At 37.7% G+C, this 25,915-nt stretch overlaps 1 protein-coding gene across 1 annotated transcript in view; it reads left to right on the forward strand.

Annotated features, from left to right (window-relative positions):
- Positions 1 to 25,273, forward strand: part of LOC123749861 (major facilitator superfamily transporter 16) — a 33,270-nt gene extending 7,997 nt beyond the window's left edge. The window contains 10 exon segments of the mRNA XM_069334188.1: positions 1,371 to 1,452; positions 4,350 to 4,502; positions 4,505 to 4,566; positions 11,162 to 11,248; positions 15,943 to 16,056; positions 17,045 to 17,135; positions 18,058 to 18,206; positions 18,539 to 18,740; positions 20,586 to 20,683; positions 22,710 to 25,273. Of these exon segments, the coding sequence (XP_069190289.1) occupies positions 1,371 to 1,452; positions 4,350 to 4,502; positions 4,505 to 4,566; positions 11,162 to 11,248; positions 15,943 to 16,056; positions 17,045 to 17,135; positions 18,058 to 18,206; positions 18,539 to 18,740; positions 20,586 to 20,683; positions 22,710 to 22,787 (1,116 nt within the window). The 3' untranslated portion in view covers positions 22,788 to 25,273.
- Positions 25,274 to 25,915: the final 642 nt, after the last annotated feature.

Here is a 25,915-nt window from a genome sequence, read left to right on the forward strand (position 1 = left end):
GTGGTCTGGTCAACTTAATATGGACAATATTTTGACCTCGTAACCTATTATGTAGTTGAGCCATATATTAAGTCCACTGTATGTCATAGAATTTGAGCAGTTTGCAAAATCTTACAGTGCAGCAGTTTGTTTACATTGATTTCATTCATGCCACCTTTCACATTCATGTTGCTATTATCTTGCCTTTATCTTCATTCATTCATAAATAAGAGCACCTTATATTTTGCAGTCAGAAACCCATCATGAGAGTATAGGCCTATATAATGAGACTATACTGTAATGTAGACACTAGATTGAGAAATATAAACTAACGGGCGATGAGTCACAATAACGTGGCTGAAGTAAGTTGACCAGACCACACACTAGGTGAAGGGACGACGACGTTTCGGTCCGTCCTGGACCATTCTCAAGTTGATTGTCCCTTCACCTTCTAGTGTGTGGTCTGGTCAACATAAACTAACACTTTGCAACGGTTCACCCCCTTAGCTTAACCATCATAAATATTCACAGACATGGCTTTAATGAATGCAAACTAGATCACTACATAAATACCACAAACTACTACAGAAACTAGTCCCTGTGATGGTAAGACACGAGCGCTTTGGCCTGGGTTTGTATCCTGGCCGGGGAGGATTGGACGGGCACCAATCCTTAACTGTAGTCTGTTCACCTAGCAGTGAATGGGTACCTGGTTGTTAAACAATTTAGTGGGTCATATTCTGGGGAAAGTTAGTATTAAGGCCCTGCCCGAAACGCTACGTGTGCTAGTGGCTTTACAAGAATGCAAGAACTCTTGTATATACATTAAAAATACTGATACTTATGCTGTGCATGAATAAAAAAAAACAAAAAACTTGTAAAATATTTTTCTGCTAACTTCCTCAGTCATGAACGTTTCAATCACCGTCAAAAACCTGGCCTATTATCTTCCGAGTTTTAATCCATCTTCGTAATGATTGGCACTTGATCACTCTAGGCAGACTAGATATCAAGAGTGGTGAACCAGAGCCACTTTCCTTATGTTTAGCACAAGGGCTGATAGTAAAATTATTCAATTGATGTTTAATGCATTGAAAGAGATTCTAGATGTTTAATGTTTTTCCCCCAATACTGTATAGTGGCACCTCGATTAACGAGTTTAATCTGTTCCGGCACCGAGCTCGTCATGTGGAAAACTTGTATTGTGAAACGGCAAAACTGTTGTAAAAGGTGTCCGAGAACCAGCGGAAAAGTTCGTTAGTAGAGACAAATGTTCTGCGAGTGGCTCGCTCATTACTCGAATTGCTCATAGATTGAGCCGCTCGTTAATCGAGGTGCCACTGTATAGTTTTCATACTTGGTGAAATGGTAACAGTAAATGATGTTTTCAGGTTCTTAGTGGTTTAATGCAAACTACAGGATGGCCAGGTGTTGTAACGGCTTTAGGAAATTGGTTTGGTAAAGGGAAGCGAGGTAAGAATAGCACACCAAGTACTGTACTCTGTTTGAATAGACGTGAAATAAATGTGTGGTGATGTCATAAGAAAGATGCATGGAATGTGCGGTTAATGAAAGGTTTGTGTTCTGAGCTGAAGTATATGCCTGATGCCGCTGTTCACCTAGCAGTAAACAGGTACCTGGGAGTTAGACAGCTGGTACGGGGTACTTCCTGGGAGGGGGGTAGTAACAAATAGGAGGCCTGGTCGGTGACCAGGCCGTGGGGGACACTAAGCCCCGAAATCATCTCGAGATAACCTCAAGATAGATATGGTTAAAGATCCAATTCTTGAAGCCCTATTCAGTTAAGTATAAAATGTTTATACAGTACTCTAAAAGTTTTAAAACCTTTTAGTTATTTTTCTCACCTCGCAATCGAGGATCCTGAGTTCGATCTCCGAGCAGGACAGAAATGATTGAGGACATTTTCTTTCACATGGTGCCGCTATTCACCTAGCTATATGTAGGTACCCAGAGTTAGACAACCTTTGTTGGTTGTATCCTGGGAAAGGTAGGCTGGTTGACTTAAGAGGACCACGATACAAACTTAAGTAAAGGCTTCCTGTTCCCGACAACACACATTAAGATGTTTGGAAATGAATGATTATGAGTACTGTATAGAAGAATAAAAAAATTTTTGTATTATACAGTAATATATTCAGGATGTTGCTGAATGTGAAAACATTTTTAACATTAATTATGTCTCATATATTATTTGTATAAAAAATTGGGACGTTCACAAACAATTTATCTATACAGTATATGTAGCTGTAAAAAAAGAAAACAAACATTACTCGTGTTATTTTCATAAAGTAATTTTCAAAACGAAGAGAAAACCTGTGCATACAGAGTGTTTAGCTTCAGTGGAGGGTTGGCCAAGGTGATCTCTAGTTAGCCCTCTGATATATAGATTGTCTCTCTGATAAGCTTTGTTCATACTGTGCTCATATAGTTGAAGAATTGTCATAAAGCTGGGAGTATGATGGTTGACCTTCAACGTACAGTCATCGTCATTTGAAGATTATCATTATTAACACAGAAATCACACTAATGTGATATATGTCAATGAGGAAATCCACCAGGGCTATGAGGTGGCATGAACGTACGACTAAGGCAATGCCAGTCACAAACTCGACCACTGGACCACTGCGGACTTGTAAGAATATGTGTGACGGTGGTCCAGTAGTAGAGTATGTGGCTAGCAATGCTTTGTTCGTTGGTTCGCGCCACCTCACAGTCCTAGTGGATTTTCTCATTATTATTGGCTTGTTTGTCTACCATGATGTTAAGTTACTGGCTAGTAGCTTGTGTTTATCATCAAATCATGATTTGGTCTTTCCCACCAGTGTTTAAATCTATGCATGGGCTAAATTCCCAGATAGAATTGCAGCAGAGGAGTGAGTTGAAAGACGCTTGTTTATGAAACCATATTTTTTCTTCTTTGCCGAATAGACGAGGTGACAGATTTTAAAGTTAAGAAGTGATTTTTAGACATTCAGAGAGTGATGTGTTTTTGTTATCGGACAGGTAACTGATAATCCTATCTACCACAGACAGATAACAGATAACTATACAATCCTAATTGTGGGTGACTAAAATGTTTCATCAGACCTCAAAATTGTTACAATGTTTGTGAAATACAGTATAGGATGTTTTAATGAAGTTTATTAATAGTTGCCTGCAGTGTGGTGTGAAGAATAAGTAATAGAATGATGATGATTTTGTGTATGATAGTCTTACTATGTTGTAAATGAAAGCCATAATGCCTTCTAATTTTACTTCAGTAATAAGACAGAGAATACATAAATCAATACAAAATTTGCATGGAAATACAATGAGTCCTCTAGCTATATTTCCCATTTTCTGTCATGTAATCAATAGTAAGCATCTTGGTATGGTTGTGTGTGATCTAAAGTGTCCACCCTCTGTAGAGGTGAGACAGTCCTATACCTTTACCAATTTATTGGTAAATTGGTCAGTTTATTGGTAAATTGGTCAGTTTATTGGTAAATTGGTCAATTTATTGGTAATTGGTCAATTTATTGGTAAATTGGTCAATTTATATTGGTAAATTGGTCAATTTATATTGGTAAATTGGTCAATTTATTGGTAAATTGGTCAATTTATTGGTAAATTGGTCAATTTATATTGGTAAATTGGTCAATTTATTGGTAAATTGGTCAATTTATTGGTAAATTGGTCAATTTATTGGTAAATTGGTCAATTTATTGGTAAATGGTCAATTTATTGGTAAATTGGTCAATTTATATTGGTAAATTGGTCAATTTATATTGGTAAATTGGTCAATTTATATTGGTAAATTGGTCAATTTATTGGTAAATTGGTCAATTATTGGTAATTGGTCAATTTATATTGGTAAATTGGTCAATTTATATTGGTAAATTGGTCAATTTATATTGGTAAATTGGTCAATTTATATTGGTAAATGGTCAATTTATATTGGTAAATTGGTCAATTATATTGGTAAATTGGTCAATTTATATTGGTAAATTGGTCAATTTATATTGGTAAATTGGTCAATTTATTGGTAAATTGGTCAATTTAATTGGTAAATTGGTCAATTTATTGGTAAATTGGTCAATTTATTGGTAAATTGGTCAATTATTGGTAAATTGGTCAATTTATTGGTAAATTGGTCAATTTATTGGTAAATCTATAATAAATTACCAATTTATTATTTATATTGCCTTTACCAATTTACCAGTATACTAGTTTACAATTTTTAAATTCCCCCAGCAATTTTTAAATTCCCCCCCCCCCTTAAATTTGCATGTTAAAAACTATTAGTATGCAAAAATAAATGATCCCCATTGAGAGTATTCTAGTAAGATTTTTTTATATATTTTTTTCAGGTTTGATCTTTGGCATTTGGAATTCTCATACATCTGTAGGTAACATTCTGGGTACTCTGATCGCTGCAGCATTTGTAACCACGAACTGGACGCTCTCATTTGTCATCCCTGGCATAATAATTGCTTCAGTGGGAGTGTTGGTGCTCTTCTTCATGTTCCTGAACCATCGTTAATTGGCCTACCTAATCCCAATATAGAAAAAAGATGTAAGTTGCGTGTCTCGGGTTGTATTTGCATGCGTGACATAGTTCCTAAGGATATTTATTGTAGTTGGAAGTCAAGAGAATTCTGTAGATTTGGCTAAAAGCTGTACAGTACTAGTAGTTAATACTGGTGTGTTGAAATTCAGCAACAGAACATTGTCTTCAACTGCTAGCAGCTCTCTCTTTCTGCAGCTAACTATTCTGTATACTGTACAGTACTGTAGATACTGTATATATTTGTAAAGGATCATGTGATGCTTGTCCTTCATACTTCTCAACATCACTTCTGTAAACAAAAAGGTGAGGTGAATTGTTATTTTACAGTTCCAAATATACCCTCCGTTTCATTCACCTGGGCTCTTGGAGTCTCGAACTGTGGTCCCCACGTGTGTGAGGCCGAAGCTCTGTCAACTGAGCTACGAGTACAGTAGTCTCGCCTATACGGGGTGTACTGTGGACCAGACCACACACTAGAAGGTGAAGGGACGACGACGTTTCAGTCCGTCTTGGTCCAGGATGGTCCGAAATGTTGTCGTCCCTTCACCTAGTGTGTGGTCTGGTCAACATACTTTAGCCACTTTATTGTGACTCATCGCCCAGGGTGTACTGTATTATATAGGCTGCTATGTGTTAGTAATGGCTACTGCCAATATTAGTTTTTGCTCTCTTTCTACAAATTTGTTGAATGTTTTAAATATGAATGTGATGAATATACATAATTGAAGCAATCATCAATGCACGAATGCATAAACCATTGTTTACACTTTGTAGGCCTACTCCTTTAATCATCACTTCTGTTCCTTTTATTTGGTATTGTCAATATACTCGTATCTCAATGTTTATACCTCAGCACTACATTTCTGCATTACACTGACTTCTTTCAGCAATTTGGAACACTTGCAGTTTATTTAATTCCCTCACCATTGCCTGCGTAATTTATCAGAATATTCATGCCACTGTTTTGAAAGGTATTTTAATGTTAAAGCAAAGTGAACAAATAAACTCAAGCAAACGGTAAATAGTTAGAAATGCATTACAGGAATACAATACCAGTGAAATAGTGTTCCATTTTAGCACTTTCTCTAGTGTTTTAATTCAAGCAAAGAATATTGATAAATCCATTATAGTACTGTACAGTAAAGTGAATATAATTTGTTCTCATGTGTGTTCATCTAATTGATTATTATCATAGGCCCTTGGCTGATGAGAACTAAAGTGGCATTCCGTACTCTACACTCCTAGACAGTGTATTCTTTCCTTCGTTTGAGTAGTAATCTATACCCTGGTTTTGTTTGCTGTGGTCTGTCGTTTAATTAGCGATTCGGTGATTTTTTTTTTTTTTTTTTTTTTTTTTTTTTTTTTTTTTTTTTTTTTTTTTTTTTTTTTGTTATCCATAAAGGCTGACAAAGAAGAAATGCGTGACAGTGCTGGGGGTGACAAAGTATCGTGCTCACAAACTGGTGTCTGGAAATAAAAGGGGCAGAATTTCTTTTTGTTGTGTTTGTTGACAGAAATGCATAAAATTTCTTGGCAACTGTTTCTATTTTTTTAATGATATTTACTCGTACAGATAAACTGCATTAAGTGTTTTTAAGATGTTCGGGTATATTTTCTCAAGAGAAGGATCAGATGAAATATGATTACAAAATACTGAAGGAAATGGACAAGGTGGACTAATGAAATACTAATACCCTACAAGGGTGGCCAGCAAGTATAATATACTGTAAGAAGTGATCTTTAAAATGACTTCCATCAGCCACTCCAAGACACATCACAGAGCATTGGAAAATATAAAAATTGCACCGTGTACAAAAGCCTAGGACGTGGGACAGAGCTAAATCTCACTTCTCCATAGTCGCTGATAGTCAGGCACTGACTGATATGCATTGGACAAGAAGGGAAGGGAACTGTTGGGGGAAAGCGCCAAGCCATTACGACTATATGGCACTTGGAAGGGCTCAGGATAAGGATTAGGGATGGGGGAAGGAATGATGCCCAACCACTTGGTGGACAGTCGGGGATTGAACGTCGACCTGCATGAATTGAGGCCGTCGCTCTACCGTCCAGTCCAAGTAGTAGGGTCATTAATTGTTGTCCACTTAATTTTTGATGCTCTTTCATTTTGTTAACATTAGCTAATTTACTGGCTTTGCTGTTTTTACTTGGATATATATCTTGTGTTGTCCATGACATAAATTTGTGCCAGGGTCTGCAAAATTGTTAATGTCTGGGGTAGAACACTATACAATTTCCTTTGATATGTTGCACTTCAAATGTAGCAGTGTTGGAGGTGGTCTAATAGATTCAAGTAAATGCTTGTAGGAAATTAGGTGTTTCTTATGTTTATGTGAAAGTCTGATGTTTAATTTCAGAATACTGGGAAAGTTGTCCACTAACTCAATAACTTGTGTACTATAGTAGTTTTTAAAAATTTGTATGTATCCGTAAGGGACATTTTTATTAGTATATTTTTTGTTGTGGGATGAATATATTTGGTAGTAAATGCACTCGGGTGTTGAAATCAGTCATGTAATTCAGCAGTAAAATATTTCAAAATTTCAAGTACAGTATTAGAATAAAATATGCATACAATTTAGAATTGTAAATTATGAATTACAGTGTTGTGTGTTAGAGTAGATTTGTACGCTTTATGTTGGTACATGTACTTAGACTGCTGTTGTGTTTATTAGTTAAGCATGATGTGAGTAATTCTCCATGCCTGTTCACGCACTACGTCCTTCCTCTTTTCTGATTTATATCACTTTATTTCTTCCCTGCACGCACAAGTTGGTTGTGCGTCCAACCATTTGGGCTGGACGGTAGAGCGACGGTCTCGCTTCATGCAGGTCAGCGTTCAATCCCCAACGTCCAAGTGGTGGGCACCATTCCTTCCCTTTGTCCCATCCCAAATCCTTATCCCGATCCTTTCCAAGTGCTATATAGTCGTAATGGCTTGGTGCTTTCCCTGATAATTCCCTTCCCTACACAACATCCTGCATATATCGAAAGACAGAACCAGGCAGATGGACATTTTACCCCCCTGGTGTAGTGAAGATCTTTGTAAATGCTTGTACAACAAGTGGCAGGGAGACACTGGAGATTATTTGATCCATCCTGAAATAACTTCCAGAAAGTTTGTTCATTTGCACTCAAATTCCTGTCCAGTCTTGAATTGCTATTAAAGTAACTGGCTGGCTGCTACGACCACCACCCCAATACCAGATGTCGGCCTCTACATGTCAAGAAAGTTCAGCCATGCTCCACCTCATTTCTTCTCCTGGTTCATTATGTCATCACACTTAGGAAGCCTGATGGCCGAGTGGACAACAATCAGGATTCATAGTCCTGAGGTTCCGGGTTCAATCCCCGGTGGAGGCGGGAACAATGGGTAGAGTTTCTTTCACCCTGATGCTCCTGTTACCTAGCAGTAAATAGGTACCTGGGAGTTAGACAGCTGCTACGAGCTGCTTCCTGGGGGTGGGTAACAAAAAGGAGGCCTAGATGAGGACCGGGACGTGGGGACGCTAAGCCCCGACATCATCTCGAGATAAGGAGGCATAAGCTTCTTAAGTAATGTAACTTGTGTTTAGCTTTGCAAGTTTTGTTTTATTGTGCTGTAATGTTAGTGAATGCTTGTGTGTGTGTGTGTTGGCTAGTCATTTGATGTGTGTGGGCTCTCTCACTTATTGGTGTTGAAGAGTTGTCTGCTGTGCTGGTCTGTTTCTTGCAACACCTGTGATCATTCTCTTCCCCCCCCTCCCCTCAGTTTGTCTCTAGCATTTGAAGTTCCTTAAGACTTAGTCCCAGACAGGTGTTTGTGCTGGGGATGATATTTGGGTTCTTGTTGTCACTACATCATGCAGTGTGTGTGATTTGATAACTTATTTCAGTTAACCAAACCACACACTAGAAGGTGAAGGGAAGACGAAATTTCGGTCCGTCCTGGACCATTCTCAAGTCGATTGAGAGTTATTGTGACTCATCGCCTGCTTACTCAGTTACCCTGGGTCCTGCTTGAGTTTTTGTGTAGTTATTATTTTTCCTTTTGGGACAAAGGCTGCATTTTCCTGTTCTTGTATAGTGGTTTGATTAGGGCACATTAAGGACCATGTCTTGTGACTAGGTCTGCCCCTATGACTGTGGTCTGGGATGAAAGATTAGGGACTTAGCTTAGTTATTGTGTTTCCTTATTTTAACCATGGTGACTTGATACTGAACTGGGCTTGATACTTTAACATTGCTCTTGCAGCATTACTTTTCTCCTCAGTGTCTTAACTGTAGGATATGGAAGGCAAGCCTGCCTTCTTGGTTATATGTCCAACACCATTGCCTCATTTTAGGTGGCTCTCCAGAGCCTATCCTTTTGGGGTTTGGTTTCCATGCCATGCCTCCGTCCAGTTTTTCCACCTCTTCCTCATGCTCCTTCCACCTCCATCCTCGTGCCATCTTGATACCCACTTGATCTCTGGATGTTGTCTTGAACGTCAGGGGTACCCCATGCTTCAGGATTCCTTCGTCCACTGATAATCCAAATGCCTGTAGCAGTGTTGCCGTCTGATTTTTAGATTGGTCTCGGGTGACTCGTAGGTTGGTTGTGCTGGAATCTGAACTTTGTCTACATGGTATTTGCCCTGGGCAGGGTCTGGCTCTGAGTGTTGTGCTAGTTCAGGAGCCGGTCGGCCGAGCGGACAGCACACTGGACTTGTGATCCTGTGGTCCCGGGTTCGATCCCGGGCGCCGGCGAGAAACAATGGGCAGAGTTCTTTCACCCTATGTCCCTGTTACCTAGCAGTAAATAGGTACCTGGGTGTCAGTCAGCTGTCACGGGCTGCGTACTGGGGTGGAGGCCTGGTTGAGGACCGGGCCGCGGGGACACTGAAGCCCCGAAATCATCTCAAGATAACCTCAAGGTAAGATAAGAAGATAGTTCCTCTGGTTCCACCGATTTTACCTCTGTCAGGACTAGGTTCTAGTCCCGGCTCTTTCTTTCGTTGGCTTCCTCTTCTGGCTTTTCAGGATTCTGTTCTCTGGTGCCATCCTAACTTGTCACTCAACATGTTCAGGCACCTCAGCTCTGGGTTAGGTTTTTGTGATCAACACTCGCCAGGTCTCCCAGGGTCAGTGGTCAGATCTGCTCCATCAGGTGCACAATGTGTTACATGAATTTGGGACAGTATGGACAGTATGGCAAGCCCTTTGGACGTTTGGTTTGCTATGGGCTCCATCCTCCAGTTTCATTCTGACTGCTTCCTGGTGGTTCATTCCCTGAACTATTTTTGTACACTAAGGGGCTTGTACTGAGCTTTGAATGAACCATATGAATTTGAGTAAATCATTGCAGTCTGTTTGCCGTTTGGGTGCTTCATTTTCGTGAATTGTGCATTTGTCTATATTGCTTTGCCTACTTTCTGGATGCTTTGTTGGTGTTGGTTATCATAAGTCTATGACTGATGACTGATGCAACTCAGTAGTGGAAAGACATCTCGGAAGTATAAAGAAGCGATTGGAGCTCTTACCAGAAAGAGGTGTTTTGTTACATTAAACACTTAATTTTGTTTTTCTCATTTCTTCGCTACTTCCTCCCCCCCCCCTCTTCATCTGGAGATAGCTCTACATGTATTATGTCCTATCAGGCTCTTGCAAGTCATAAAGGCCTACTGCAAACCAGATCCAGAATCTGATCTGATCTCAGGCAGAAACATATGGAGTCTGGGGATACTAAATCATCCAAGCCAAGAGCAAATACCACATTAAAGGTAGGTCACTACAAAACACACAATTGCAAGAATAAATTATCTACCCTATCAACCAGGAACACAGTCATTAGCTCATTACAAGTACTAGTTACCCCCTCCATGCCACCAGAAGGCAGCTTGGGGTCCAGGTGATGTCAGTCAGTCAGGACCTGGTGCAGTCCGTCATACATGCTTGTCATGTCCCTATATCACCCTTTCTGGTTCTGGTTTTTCAGATACGTGCTGGCTGTCCTTAGGACTGTTCTGCAGGGGCCCGTGTTTTTTTTTTTACCCTATTCCCTCTCCCTACTCTCACTTTACCTCTCCCCTACTATCTTTTTTTTTTTTTCCACTCCTGCTCTTTTCCCCCCTTCTCACCATCTCAAACTCCCTCTCAGCCCCACACCATACACCCCCACTCATATCCACTCTGAAGCTATCTTGTTTGTTATTTACGTTGTATATTGACACATTTAAGTATTAATATTTGTGTAAGGTGGTTGTAGAAAGCCGTGAAGTTTAGCTGTATGGGTACACTTGTTTATCACGCAGTGTTATGTTTACTGATAAGGTAGATCAAAGAGACCTTTCATTACAATGGCAAATTGTTCGAGGTGTGCAGTCCTTGGTTTTCCCCAACTATGAGGAAATCCCAAACTTTACAACTTGGTGTTTTTTGGGTTTTATCGCCATAGTGTCATTGTTTAGCAGTAACTATATTTCACTTTTTCTTTTATGCACTAGCTGTGCAGTCCTTGATGAATTTTCTCATTGATTACCTTGGTGTTATGTACAAAGGTGCGTGTGTGTGTGGTGCTTAACGTAGCACACAGTTGGCTAACATGATGCTTCCATTGTTACTGGTTGTTTGTAGCCCGAGGGAGTTTCTCCCCCACCCAGAAGACGGCTTACTCCAGATTATACATGGGCAACGGATGAGTCCGCAACACTCCTCGATACCGTGAGTAATTGGTGCTTGTGCTTGTGCTTGCTTGCTTTGTTCTTCTTTCTGCTTGCTGCTCATTGATACTATTATTATTTTAACAAATTATGAGGTGACTACTCGTTTATTAGGTGACGTGTAGTCAAAACATCTCCAGGACAGTACTTGGATTTATTTAATACTGTATAATAAAGCCTTGCTCTAAGAGAGTTCTGAGATTGTGGATTTAAGAGTTGGTGCACGAGATACACACAATTTAAATGTTCTTTTGTCGAGCATTGATCAAATGACATGCTGACTTCGTGACTTTTCTCAATTCTATTGGGCTTCATGTATGTTTTTGATTACATTCTGGTATAGAACCTCCCAAATGTTCTGCACTAAATCAAGTGTTGTGTTTCTGGCGGGTAAGTATCGTAGTAGAATATTTTAGTTACACTACTCCAGAAGATGTTTTATTTAGAGGCATGGTTTTTTTTTTTTTTTTTTTTTTTTTTTTTTTTATTTATTAAGAGGTTTGGCCAGACCACACACTAGAAGGTGAAGGGAAGACGACGTTTCGGTCCGTCCTGGACCATTCTCAAGTGAATTATGAGAATGGTCCAGGATGGACTGAAACGTCGTTGTTCCATCACCTTCTAGTGTGTGGTCTGGTCAAACTACTTCAGCCACGTTATTGTGACTCATCACCTGCATTTTTTAAGAGGTCTCTGGATATGTGCCCTCTATTTTACACTTTACGCGAGATTTTTTAGGAATACCTGTACTCCTCTAAGGCTTACTGGGTGATCGGGAATTAGAAGAATAGTAGAAATAACTGAAATGGAACTTCAAAAGATTTAGCTAATTTTAGACTAAGGAGGCAAATGCTGCATTCAGTAAATAAATAAAAATAATTTATGACATAAAGTAAGCTATTATTGGAATGATTGTTATTTTAAATGCAATAATAATAAACTGCCCTAAGGTGCTAATGTACATGTATAACTGGTTTTGTTGTATAATTATAATTGTTTTGTAATTATAGGGTAATTCCATGTGCATTGTACTTTTTATTATTATGGCAAATTGATTTTGATTGTTATTCAAAGAGTAATTAGACCTGCAGATTATTTTGGTGGAAAGATTTGTTAATATTTAGTGGTTGTAGTTGGTTTCACTATTTTTGTTTTTTACTTGTTAAAAATATGCTATATATAATGTGTAACATTTCAAAGGAAGCCATTGTTTTCATCTACATGTAAACGCAGTACAGTATGTGCGTCACAAAATTGTAGGTGTATAAAAACACTCATTAAATCTATGTTTATCTGTACAGAATGAAGACGGTGAACTGTATTGCTACTTACATGACAGACAGGTGATCGTATTAATGTGTTGGGAGCATTTTGAGTTGTTGTAAATTGTCTTTTGTTGTGCCACCACAATTTTGAATAAACGCAGCACAGTTTTGGGCATCTATGATGTTTTTGCTTTTCTATTTTTTTTTTTTTTTTGGGTGTTGCACAATATACATTTTTTCTGTTAATAGTATAGTTTCATGAGCTACATACATGCCTGTGGGATATGGGGTTTAGAGTACTCTACTGTATATGGGAGCTAAGAAGTAGAAGATATTAAGCAGATGAAGAGTCACAATAACGTGGCTGAACAATGTCGACCAAACAGAAAGTGAAGAAACAATGACGTTTCAGTCTGTCCCGGACAATTATCAAATCAATTGTGGTGTTGTGTTAATGTTATCATAAACAATGTTAACATTGTAAATTAATACTGCTGCAGTATAAACTCATTTAAATGCAGTGTATTGTTAACATGTTGACAACCAAAGCCAGTGTTGGAAGAGTTGTATCTTTAGTCGAGTTGTAATAACATCCATCCATTCTTATTACAGCAAAAGTGAGATGATAAATGATGATAATAGCTTCAATGGGAGTTGAATAGTCAGAAGTGAACAGGCAGTGAGGCAATTCAGATAATTGAGTTTAATTATTATGTTAGGAGGTAATAATAATATCAATAGATATATATATATATATATATATATATATATATATATATATATATATATATATATATATAATATATATATATATATGTGTGTGTAGAAATGAGATACATAGTGATTTAGGGGAATGGGACATAGATATGGAATTAATGAAAGACCTTAAGCTTGGATAAAGAATCGTGACAAGAATAGTTATTTAACTTTTAAGAGTTAAGTGTTCATTTACAAGTTAAGGGTGTGGAAGAGTTTTTCAAATTGCAAAAAAGAAAATGTGTATGTCAATCTACCACACTATTCCAAACAAAAGTATTTTTAGTTGATTTTTGAGGTACTGAAATGCAATCTATTATGTGAAATTTAATTTTTTTTTTTTTTTTTTTTTAAGTTTAGCAGAATACAGGTGACAGAAATCCCCATCACCATTTTTGTCTTTCCTGCTAAAGAACAATACAATATTCTATACTGCATTTGAATAAGTGATCCTACGCTTACTATCACAGCTGTATAATTAACCAGAAATATATTTCATTTTCCACCTTTGCACCTTCTTATAATTTGTTGGCTTATCACTTTTAGTTTGAATATATAAACACCATTAATCATGTTTAGGCAATTTGCATCATTAATCTTTGTTTGCTTTGCACCGCCTCACATTGTTTTGGTATGCCAAGCTAAGTTAAGAGTGCTAGTAGTGTTGCTGTTTTTACTAAACCTTCCTTGGAAGAATGGCTAGAAATTAGTTGTTTTTCCCAAAGACTTGATCTGTTTTTAAGTGTTAATAGATATACCAGTACAGTATATGTACTTTGAAAATTCAATTGAAGAATTCTACATGATATTGATGATGGTGCAGATAATGAGCCATAATAATGTGACTGAATGCTGACCAAACCACACACTAGAAAGTGAAGAGACGACGACGTTTCGGTCCATCCTGGACCATTCTCAAGTAGATTGTGATAATGGTCATCGACTTGATAGCGGTCCAGGACGGACCAAAATGTCGTCTTCTCTTCACTTTCTAGTGTGTGGTTTGGTCAACACTTTTCAGCTGTGTTATTCTGACTCCTCGCCTGCATTTGGCTGAATATTAGTAGTTAAACCCCCTCACATTGGAAAGGAAGGTGACACTGTTTTGGTCCATCTTGGCTCCTAATGGGGAGCTGGTGGCTGAGCGGACAGAACACTGGACGTGTGATCCTGTGGTCCCTGGTTCAATCCCGGGCGCCGGGAAGAAATGATGGGCAGAGTTTCTTTCACCCTGATGCCCTTGTTACCTAGCAGTAAATAGGTACCTGGGAGTTAGCTGTCACGGGCTGCTTCCTGAGTGTGGAGGCCTGGTCGAGGACCGGGCCGCGGGGACACTAAGCCTCGAAATCATCTCAAGATAACCTAATGGTAATAGAAGCACATGATCTTTGAGTGTGGGCTTCACTCTCTTGGTTGCTTCCTAAGGTAAGGTCTGCTGTGGCTTTTGGTCAGAATTTGGCATCGGTCAATCAGGGCAATATTCTGACACTAGAGAAGGTTTATGAGAAGGATCATAAGCCATTATGATCCTGTAAGGGCCATTTGGAACATTCCTTGTGACATCGACATCAAAATGTCAACATACAAGACTGTTGCTGATCCTCGACAATAGCCATAGTGAATCTTACTTCACGGAGCAACCAGTTATCCTGCTCTAAAAGCACTTTTTCCTTGTTTATATTTCTCATAATTATTTTCTTTTGTTCTGCCTCCCCTTGTGTTTCTTTTCAATTTTAGTTAATTTTATAAATTTATTCCTTAAATGTAATTATTGAGGTATAATTGCAAGATTTTCCCAAACTCTCTTTAGAGAGATAAAGGTGGAGATGCTCATCACCCCAGAATTGGGACTGTGATTACAAGAGCAAGTTAGGAAGTTATGAATGACACGGAACAGTTACCAGACCTCAAAGCTTACGCACTGCCATTGGGTCTTGGCATTAAACTATATGAAGCAGTGTTTTGTTGTGTATTTTGAATAATACGGTATAGTATGGCGTTGTGCTGAAGCCTCTCGGACTGTTGGAAATTATTTAGACGTAATAATTATTCCTGTTTATAGACGGTAACAGGAGTTTGTCATCATAGAACTAACTGCTAAACAGGAACACTATGTATAGCATAAATTGATTTTGCCAAGGTAATGTGACATAATATTTATTTTCAGATATTTTTAAACTAATCATTTGCCAACTTTGCCTGATATTTTTAAACTAATCATTTGCCAACTACTTCTTCCTCTCTCTGTCTCTTTAAAGTGTTGTAGGTCTACATCATAAGCCGTGAGATATTAAAATATTTTCATGTTGTTTCTCTTTTTAACTTTTATTGGATATGTAATGTTGAGCCTTTTGATGTGTGTAGTTAAAATGTGCTTTTAAGATATCAATGGAGGAAATTTGTCAAAATTAGTAAATATAACATTTTAAAATTAAAGCTACATTAGTAGAGATGATGCCTCACTTTTGAATAACATGTAATTAAGTAATATCTTTACATCAACGATCTTCATCACATGTATAGTTTAACCATTTATCAGATTGATACAAATTTATTGATACACAGATAAATGTAAATAATAAATATTCACCAAATTAAAAAAAAATATATTACCATACTGATTATTGCTTGTGTGTAGATAAGTCAATGAAAATAATGATGTTTTGGCTTCTAGGATTCCCCTGCTGTTTCTTATGTTGAGAAAGATAAGAAAATGGAGTCAGAACCCATTATTCCCGAGGAGAATAAGGACAAGGCCATCAGTTTCATCGGAGCTCTTAGCATCCCGGTGAGTCCGCTCTATTCATTTTATACTGATTATGCACAGTATCATAATTAAATAAAAGATTTTTGCATCATCTTTTTAATGCTGTACAGATCATAAGAAGAAAGGTAACTGCAGAGGGCCTATTGGCCCATATGAGGTAGTTTCTATTTATAACCCAATCCCAATCGTATACATGTCCAACCCACACTTGAAACAATCAAGGGACCTCACCTCCACCATGTTATGCGGTAATTGGTTCCACAAGTCAACAACCTGTTACTGACAGAGGGAACTATCAGGGGGGGGGGGAAGTGCCAAGCCATTATGATTATATAGCAACCCTGTTACTAAACCAGTATTTACCCAAAAGTTGGGATAGTACCACCTCCTCCTGGTAAAGGAGTGCCTTTACCCCCTGGTAAAGGAGTGCCTTTACCCCCTGGTAAAGGAGTACCTTTACCCCCTGGTAAAGGAGTACCTTTACCCCCTGGTAAAGGAGTACCTTTACCCCCTGGTAAAGGAGTACCTTTACCCCCTGGTAAAGGAGTACCTTTACCCCCTGGTAAAGGAGTACCTTTACCCCCTGGTTAAGGAGTACCTTTACCCCCCTGGTAAAGGAGTACCTTTACCCCCTGGTTAAGGAGTACCTTTACCCCCCCTGGTAAAGGAGCACCTTTACCCCCTGGTAAAGGAGTACCTTTACCCCCTGGTAAAGGAGTACCTTTACCCCCTGGTAAAGGAGTACCTTTACCCCCTGGTAAAGGAGTACCTTTACCCCCTGGTAAAGGAGTACCTTTACCCCCTGGTAAAGGAGTACCTTTACCCCCTGGTTAAGGAGTACCTTTACCCCCCTGGTAAAGGAGCACCTTTACCCCCTGGTAAAGGAGTACCTTTACCAGAAGGATAGTAGGCAAATATTTTGTTTTATTTTGATTTGAAATCTCTGTGTGATTTAGCAGTTTGTAGTACAGATTTAAATTATAATAAATGTTAATTTTGTTTTTTTTAGGGTGTAGTGGAATTCTCCATGTGCCTCTTCTTTGCCAAGCTCGTGTCCTACACGTTTTTGTACTGGTTACCGAATTACATCTTAAACAGCAGTGGGTATTTCTTTAGTCTTTGTTATATCAAGTGATCAATTATTTAGTTTACATTATACTTAACAGGTTAAATCGGTCTGCCTTGTTTCTTGCGAGTCCTCATTACTTTTAATCTGATTTTAATGATTGTTCATTCAGTATATGTTATAAAATGAATTTACAAACCAGTTGAAAAATATATATATATAGTATTCCCTTATTCATTTGTAAACATTTTGAGTCAAAATCATAAAATTATTTGAATAATTCATGAAGATAATCATAAAATACAGGATATTTAAATATAGACATCTTTTGGTAAAGTAAATATAGACTTAGGTACGAAAAATGTTAAAGAAGTTTACTGTCATAATTAGTGTATACAATACGTATACTTGCTCCCTGTGCTCTATACTTCTGAACTCATTATATTAGCCTTTGCAGGCTCCCTAAGATTATTATACTTTAATAAATATACTATTATTATATTCTTCCTGAATATAATGCTATGTACTCATTATAGTACCTTGTAAGCATTGTGGCTCCTGTATGCTGTTTGCATCATAAGATATGCTGTGCTAGGAATGCAAATCTCTCTCTCTTGATCGATAACAATCGAAAAGATATCTACAGTGGCGCCTTGATTAACGAGTTTAATCCGTTCCGGTACCGAGCTCGTGATGTGAAACAACAACGAAACTGTCATCAGAGGTGTCCGAGAACCAGTGGGAACGCTCGTTAATCGAGGGAAAGCTCTTCAGTCGAGAGATATTTTCTGCGAGTGGCTTGCTCGTTACTCAAAATGCTCGTCACTCAAGGTTCCACTGTAGTTTTCTGTCGAGTTTGTGAAAAGAAAACATATCGCCTAACGACTCGAAAGTTTTAAGTGTTCATTGCACATTATTAATTTCTAAGAAATGGCTAAGTGACACTTCTTCCACAGCTCCGTACACCGCAGAGCAGAGTGCTGACTTGTCCACCTTTTTCGATGTGGGCGGAATAATTGGGGGCATCATGGCAGGAATGATCAGTGATTACTCGGGCATGTCAGCTTGTACGTGCTCCGTAATGCTTGTCTGTGCCATTCCTATGGTAAGCATACAAGATCACTTTGCAGTTTTTAAATGTTGGTGATTGTTTTGATTATGAGACCACATCAAATGGCTGAACTATTAACTTTTGCAATCAGGCTCATCCAGTGTGGTAAAGTTGTTTATTTTATGGTAACCTGCTTGATAATTTACATTGTCCAATTGGTGGGCTGCACATAATTTCTGAATAAATTACTCATATTGGTCAAAACATTTAATTTAAGCCATTCGCATGCTTTAAAGTATGAGTAGACCAAAAGAGCAACACAATTATAATATGAAGCATCTTAAAACTTGTAATGTAATCACTTACGACTGTAATGTTCTCAACAGCTGTTCATATACCAGACGCTGAGCTCTGCAGGTTTGGGCTTGAGTATATTCCTGCTGATCCTTGTTGGACTTCTAGTAAATGGTCCGTATGCTCTGATCACAACGGCAGTGTCTGCTGACCTGGGGACCCACGAGTCTCTTAAAGGCAATTCCAAAGCCCTTGCCACAGTGACGGCCATCATTGATGGCACTGGCTCCATAGGTAATATATATTCGTGTGCTTATTAGAGATGCATGCTTTTTCTAGGATTTTTAGTTTAGTGTTAGAACAGTCACAGCATTTACCTTATAGAAAAATGCTCATTGAACTACAGTACACGGTTATGCATTTAAAGTTATTACGCAAACAAAACACAAGATGCCTGGTAATTAGCCACCGAACCACGCTTTCTCTTGAACATGTTTTAGATTTGTATTTCTTTGAGATTTAGCCTTTAAAGAGTTCTATATAATTTACAAAAGAAATATTAAAATATTTCCTAATCATCTTTTTTTTTTTTTTTGTTCCAACACAAAATGTATATCACACAATTTTCTGTGGGGAACCCCGTTGGCTCCTTGAAGCTATCCGAACTGATATGTGCTAATTAGTTTGGGGTCATCAGTCACAGGAGTTCTTATGCCTACCGGGGACCACAAGCCAGAACCTGGTCCCCTCAGAGAGGTGCAGGGATCAATGGCTATGAGCACTTTACATTTAAAGTTTGTCATAATTGCTATTGACCGGGGAAGGACCCAGAAAGGTAGGCGAATCAAAACGGACCACTGAATGGTTAACCTGTGTAATCTACATCTCAAAAGATGCAGGCGATGAGTCACAATAACGTGGCTGAAGTAGTTTGACCAGACCACACACTAGAAGGTGAAGGGACGACGACGTTTCTGTCCATCCTGGACCATTCTCAAGTCAATTGTGATCATCTCAAAAGATTAAAATAACTTCCCTAGAAAGAAACCAATCAAGCAAACCTTTATGCGACTAGCACTTCCGCTTGTTAGTGCTCGATGCTTAGAGCTATTCCCTGCTACTTGGGGGATAGCTCTAACGAACAAGTTCTAGTCGCATGAAGGTTTGCTTGTTTGCTGTCTTTTTATGCGAGTTATTTTGATCTTTAGGGATGTAGAGAGCACAGGTTAACCAGACAGTGGTCCGTTTTGATTTGCCTACCTTTCTGGGTCCTTTCCCGATCAGTGGTAATTATGACATACTGTACTTTAAATGTAAACTGCTCTTAGGCAGGTTTCGAGTCACAATAACGTGGCTGAAGAATGTTGACCAGACCACACGCTAGAAGGTCAAGGGACGACAACGTTTCAGTCCGTCCTGGACCATTCTCGAGTCCAAATACGGTTTGGACCATTGTCATTCAACTTGAGAATGGTCCAGGACGGACCGAAACGTCGTCGTCCCTTCACCTTCTGGTGTGTGGTCTGGTCACCATGTTCATAGGCACTTTAAGTTTGGCACTTTAGTCAGGCACCAATGGAGTCTGACAGCTAAGTGGACAGTGCTCTAAATTCGTAGTCCTGAGGTTCTGGGTTCGATCCCCGGTGGAGGCAGAAACAAATGGGCAGTTTCTTTCACCCTGATGCTGCTGTTCACCTAGCAGTAAATAGGTAACTAGGAGTTAGACAGCTGCTATGTGCTACTTCCTGGGGGGTAACAAAAAGAAAGCTGGGTCAAGGACCGGCCCACGGGGAAGCTAAGCCCCAAAATCATCTCAAGAAAGGCCATTTGTTTTGCAAAAACAAAACGAAAAAATGCTGTTTGGCATTATTGCCTATTTTTGTGTATAGTTGACAGTAAAAACAAAAAAAACAACAAAAAAAAAAAAAGAACTTGAGTTGACCAATTTTTTTTTAAATTCCAAAATGTAACTACTGTAATAATCTGAGCGTTATACTGTAATGACAATAAAAAGAAAACGTACTGTATTATAAAAGCTGGTTTAGGGCCCTTAATTCCTGGATTTGGTATTAGTAAAATATTAAAGTCTACAGGTTTTCTGAATGACAAGTTAATCAAATATCTTTTGTGTATATACAGGAGCTGCAGTTGGACCACTAATCGCTGGCCCTGTATCGGATCTTGATTGGGACTACGTCTTCTATATGCTTATGGTAGCTGATGTGTTGGCTCTCCTTGTAAGTACAATCATTCATACCTCTGTTCTTTTATGTTTTGTGCAAGTAATGCTAACAGGCCTTGTAATAGAAATATATAATTGGTTTTGTTGTGTTGATTTAGGGGAGACGACGATCGTGGGATTGGATGCGCCCATATAATTGGTTTTTGATAGGCAAACCTATTGGTTTACTACTGAAAAGAGCAGCTCCTATCTCTTGATGATCAATGGTGACCTTATGGTGTAGGTAATGAAGATGAATTTCACATTGCTGGATAACTTTGGTGACACAGCAGGAAAAAAGTATTTTAATTGACTTAAAATTGTGTAGGCAAATGTTATTCCTTTAGGGAATGTTAGATATGGGAGTATACACAGTGAAGGCGCAAGAGAGTGGTATGGGGGACGGTGGGGACACATTAACACATACTGAAACACTAACAGGCACCAGCCGCATCATGAGCCTAATTGACGTTTGGTGCTCGGCCACAAAATGCAGTGGAAGAATCAGCGGAAGAATATTGTTCTAACAATAATTTTATTATATTTATATTGAAACAGTTCTCTGCTCCATATTTATTTTTTCTTTAATATTACAGTACAGTAAACTGAATAATGCGATACTCTGGCAAGAAAAGTCATACAATACTCTTTATATTTTTATGTATATGACTAGGATTGGTTTTGTTGTTTAATTATCTTTAAGGGTTAAAAGTTATCTTTTTGTTTTATGTTTACACTCGAGAAAATAATTTGTTTAGTGTAGCTTATTTGATCTTCAGAGCCAACTGTTGATGACAAGGGTTAAAGTTACATTTGTATATTGTGTGTGTGTGTGTGTGTGTGTGTGTGTGTGTGTGTGTGTGTGTGTGTGTAATTACCTAAGTGTAGTTACAGGATGAGAGCTATACCCGTGGTGTCTCGTCTTCCCAGTACTTTGTCATATAATGCTTTGAAACTACAGATGGTTTTGGCTTCCACCACCATCTCACTTGTTCCAGTTGTCTACCCCTCTGTTTGCAAAATGAAACTTTCTATTTCTGCCACCTTTGTTTCCTTAGTTTGAATCTGTGTCCTCTTGTTCAGTGTCCTCTTGTTCATGAAATTGCTGGTTTCAGGAATTCCTCTTTGTCAATTTGGTTGATTCCTATTGTTATTTTGCGAGTGGTGATCGTATCGTCTCTTTTTCTTCTATCTTCTAGCTTTGGCATATTTAATGCCTCTAGCCTCTCTCTAACTTTTGTTTTTTAGTTCCAGAAGTCATGTTGTAGCATACCTTTGCACCTTTTCCAGTTCATTGATGTGCTTCTTGAGATTAGGCACCATACAACTGCTGCAAATTCCAATTTTGGTCTTGCAAGTCATGACCAGTTTCTTCAGTATTTCCAATCCATGTACAGTAATTAAAAGCGAGTCAGAGTTGGAAAGTGACACATATGCTTCTCGCACAATGTTCTTTGTGTTCCACATCTGACAGTTTCCAGACCATTTTCCAGTTTCCAGACAGTTTTAAGGGTGGCTCTAAAACCACCCTTAGATCTCATTCTTTATTTGAGTGCTTTAAATCCTTTCCACATAATTTGTAAGTTTGTGTGGTCTATTTTCTCCAATTCCACATTCCATAACATGGCATTTATTCACATTGAATTCCATTTGCCACATATTGCTCAAAGCACACATTTTATCTAGATAAATTTGAAGGGTGTGACAATCGTCTGCGTCTCCATCTTCCCCAGCCTCTAGCATCATCCGTAAACATATTCATATAATTCTAATATAACATATATTAGAGTTGATATTATAATGTGTGTACAGTATGTATATACATAAATATTTCATCGTGCTGGTTGGAAGGTCGTAACACTTGGGTGTAACTTGTTTTTTATAATATGAGAGGTTGTTTTTTTCCAGAAAGATATGCTAAGGTAGGAAGGTGAGTTAAGTAAATTAACCTTTGGTCAACTGTTTTGGTTAGTAATTATTCACTCTACTCTTTAAAATATACATAAATATGTTTTCCTAAGCTGCCACATTGTCTATTTCAGCTCTTGACACGGCTTGTTATTCGAGAGGTTCAGAAATGGCAAAATCGGCGCAGACAAAACTCCCATTCCATTCTTTGAAGATTTTAAACAAATCTATAGGTTTATTCAGCAAAAATATTTTTTTTTTTTAGGGTGTATGTAGCATATTTTTACTAAATGTATTGAGTAACTAGTTGTCATATTTATCATGTTTTATTTATGTAAATATTTTAGTGGATGGATGCTCAGAATATTTTTGTTTGCTGAATGTTTTATATTAAGGGCATAAGAGAATTCATATTCATAAAATTCATTGGCAGAATTCAGTAGAAGTACTGCAGTGGGAGAGTAGTTTATTTATATTGGTGCATGGTTGCTTAGGTCTTTAGGGCATGAAAGTTGGTGTAATTGCAATTTTTTTTTATCTTTCATAGTTAACAAAACTGAAGATATTATTAGTTAATAACATTACTGGTATTCAATTTCCCAGTAAGTGAGATACATCACATGCTGAAAGCTTTAAACAAAATATGTATTTTGGGAATGAATTTGCACCGAAATGGAATGTTTACATTGAAATCCAACCTCGTTAGTCACCCTCTACAGCCCAAAGGAAGAAAATAGACGAGAGAGAAATAGCAGTAAGGAGTTAAAATATGGAAAACTAGTAAAAGGGTGATAAGGTGTAGCATCAACACAAAATGTGAGTATTTTAAAAAGCATTTCCTTTTAATAGTTTCCTATCACTTAACCCTTAGACAGTGGCTATGTAGAAATGGTCATACCTGCCTATGCACAAAAAAAATAAACAATAAAAAAAAATAAAAAAATTAATTTTCCATTTATAGAATTATTAATTTGTGTGCAGAATATAAGAAAAACACGAACATAAGTTAATATTTACCATTTCACTGGGTGACAGATGCATACGTAAGGCTGCGTCGGGCACTTGACAACACTTCCCGATTTATTCTCTGATGTTTCACTGATTGTCTTATCATTTAACCTGCTTGATGGGTTGATGGGGTTCTGGGAGTTCTTCTACTCACCAAGCCTGGCCCGAGGCCAGGCTTGACTTGTGAGAGCTTGGTCCATCAGGCTGTTGCTTGGAGCGGCCCGCAGGGCCACATATACCTGCTTGATGGGGTTCTGGGAGTTCTTTTACTCCCCAAGCCCGGCCTGAGGCCAGGCTTGACTTGTGAGAGTTTGGTCCACCAGGCTGTTGCTTGGAGTGGCCCGCAGGCCCACCACAGCCTGGTTGGTCCGGCAATTGTTTTTCTTTATTTACATCCAGAGCTTTTATATCCACATTTGCATCATACATGTTAAATCCAAACAATAACATTTTAAATCTTCATATGACGATTACCGCATTACCCTGTGAATCAACAGTTTATGATGACCACTGTCTAAGGGTTAGACTGTCATTAAGCAGCTTATCCAAGGCAATACATCTTTCATAAAGGCTGCTCCTTCTTGTATGGCATTTCCTTCACATTTGTCAATTATACATTGAGTAGGAAGGCTTGCAGTACTCTATTAAGGAATCCTCATGGACTTTGTCAAATTTTAAAGAAATATAAAATTTAAGCACATTGCACATGAGTGATTGATACAGTAACTATTATTAATTTTCTGAAGATTTATTTCAGAACTTTGTGAAATTTGTTTAGCTTTCAAGTTCAATCTTGATATTGTCAAAACTGCGTGAAAAAATTCTGTAATTATAAATTAAATTAAACTAATACAAGTATTTAAATGAAAGTTAAATTTTTCTGACCCTAATATTAATGATAAACTTCATTCCAAATCAAGTGAATTATTTATGTGCTCCAGATAATTGTATTTATTTGGTTTAAAGTAATTATTAAATGTATTGTTACATTAACAAGCCCCATGGCATATGTTCATGTTAATGTGTTTTTCATTTCCGATTCTAAAGATAAGTTAAATTTAGAGAAGTGTAGTATATTTCAATTTCTTTCTTTATATATATACAATTTCTAAATTTAAGAACCGTCACATTTGTTACAAAAATTCATTTAAGGTAATAGCCTGCAAACGTTACTTACTACAGTAAATGATCTTCCTATTGTTAAATTAAGCTTTCCATATTGTAGTGCTAAATGACTCCACGTCCCAGTGAAGGGCCTGAGGGACGTTGAGCCCCGAAATCATCGCAAGGGCTCGGCCCACGCTCCGCCATGATAACATACAGTTCTGTATTTACAAAAGGAAGTTAAGGTATCTGAATTTCCAATAATGGTTGACATAACGCAGCTGTTCAGCATATGATGGTCATTTTTTCTAATTTGATTTTGTTTATTAATACAAGTTCAATTTACAATAGTTTCCATATGTTGACCTACAATTTTCTATATTGTAGATTCTAGCTACATGTTGTCAAGGCCAATATGGTGGATAACAGGTGAATGAGTGACCTATATTAGATGCAGATAAATTATTTTTTGAGTTAGGACTTAATTTAGGCACATTTCTTTGAATGGTTCATAGTGTACTGAAACTAAATTCAGGGTAAGATGTATGTATGTATTGCAAGACTAAAATAAAAATATTTTAATAAATATTTATTTTATTCCTGAGGAAAATTCATAGGAAAAAAAAAAGTACAACAGGTGTGTGTGTTCAGGTTACAACATACTTAACTAGCTACAGAATATAATTACATATTTACACTATATAAACTTTTTAAATTATTATTTAATAACTTAAAAATATTGCACTATAATTTTTGTTGTTACCATTTTGTAAATTTTTTAATTTAAACAGACAGGCCACTGTCCTTTGACTATAAATTTCAAACACTTCATTTACAAATAAAACATATTTGTGCCCATGATACAAACAAAAAGTTAAAGGTTTCATTATATTACCTGTAGACACGCACAACATTTTTTTGTTTTGTTACACAAATGTTACCTATTGCATCTCATTCTGTTGCCCTACATCCTTTTACCGTTACAGTAAATTGTTGTCGTCGAGAAATATAAATACACTGTACTGTAGTTATTAGAAGATGTATTCCATGCATATAAAATGTAATATAAAAAGACATAATGCCTACATTTCCATAAATTGAGTGCTTTGGTTTATACAATATTTGAGAATGCATTCGTGTACACTACCTTTTCTCCTGCTCTGAACAAACTTTAAAGGTATGAAACAAGATATTTAATGTTTAAAACAACTAAATTAAATACAAGGCA

Source organism: Procambarus clarkii, chromosome 4 (assembly GCF_040958095.1).
Source record: "Procambarus clarkii isolate CNS0578487 chromosome 4, FALCON_Pclarkii_2.0, whole genome shotgun sequence".
Taxonomy (NCBI): Eukaryota; Metazoa; Arthropoda; class Malacostraca; order Decapoda; family Cambaridae; genus Procambarus; species Procambarus clarkii.